The following is a 1,059-nucleotide window of genomic DNA, read 5'->3' as shown; positions in this document are numbered from 1 at the left end:
AGGCGGCCAGGCACTGGCCCAGGGACAGGACCCGGCCGGCCGGGCAGCCGGTGCAGTGGGCGGCCCCCGGGCCGAAGCAGGTGGCGCATGCGTCGCTACATGCCCGGCAGGTGCCGACATTGGCGAAGGTCCCGGCCGGGCAGGCGCCCTCCGGCAGGCAGGCCCCCTGGTACGGGATGTAGCCGGCCTGGCAGAGGTCGCACCAGTCGGCGGACGTGCACAGCTTGCACCCCTCGGAGCAGGCCGAGCACATGGGGCTGCCATTATTGGACCATTGGAAGTGCCCGTCCTCCGGGCAGCTGGCGATGCACAGCCCACCAGCCAGGTGGACCGAGGCGGTAGGAGCGCACTCAAGGCACACGTGCGGGGCCTCGGCCGTGCAGGAAGAGCAGTTCATGGAGCAGGCGGAGCACGTGCCGGCGTCCGGGTTGGCGAAGGTCCCGGGCGGACACTGGTCCGGCGGGAGGCACTTCCAGTTTGAGGTCAGGAGGAAGCCCGGCTGGCAGGTCAGACAATACCACGAAAAGACGGTGTGGCACATTTGGCAGCCCGGCGCCTGGGGTCTGCAGGCGCCGGCCCCGAGGGCCGGGTTGACGCAGGAGGCCGGCTCGGCCCCGGGGGTCAGGGTGGCCGAGTAATCGAAGCACCTGGTGCACTGGCTGGCCTTGGGCCCGGTGCACGTGGCGCACATCGGGTGGCAGGGCTGGCAGGTGGTCGTGGCCGGCCGGCCGCCGGGCTGCGACCCGGCCGGGATGCTGTGCGCATACAAGCCATCCGGGCAGGCGGCCAGGCAGTCGCCATGGTGCAGGTGGTAGCCGGGCTCGCACACCAGGCAGGCGCCGCTGTCTAGGCTCATGCATTCCAGGCAGTGGTCCCTGCACGGGCTGCACGTGCGCGAGTCCCTTTCGTAGGTCTCCCCCGGGGGGCAGGCCGTGCAGTGGGCACCGGGGGCCGACGTCTCGCACCGGAGGCAGGTCCCATTGCCGCAGGGGTCGCACCGGCCGGCCGCCAGGTTGGGCCCGGTGCCGTCCGGGCAGCTGGACACGCACTGGTCGGTGG

The 1,059-nt window shown here is 72.1% G+C and overlaps 1 protein-coding gene across 1 annotated transcript in view; it reads right to left on the bottom strand.

Annotated features, from left to right (window-relative positions):
- Positions 1-1,059, bottom strand: part of H696_05693 (hypothetical protein) — a gene marked incomplete at both ends in the record, with an annotated part of 7,132 nt that overhangs the window by 1,445 nt on the left and 4,628 nt on the right. The window contains one exon of the mRNA XM_009499510.1: positions 15-1,048. Coding sequence (XP_009497785.1) covers positions 15-1,048 — 1,034 coding nt within the window. The remainder of the gene's footprint in view (positions 1-14; positions 1,049-1,059) is intronic.

The sequence above is a fragment of the Fonticula alba genome, assembly GCF_000388065.1.
Source record: "Fonticula alba strain ATCC 38817 unplaced genomic scaffold supercont2.13, whole genome shotgun sequence".
Lineage (NCBI taxonomy): Eukaryota > Rotosphaerida > Fonticulaceae > Fonticula > Fonticula alba.
This window is presented reverse-complemented; position numbering and strand designations above follow the sequence as displayed.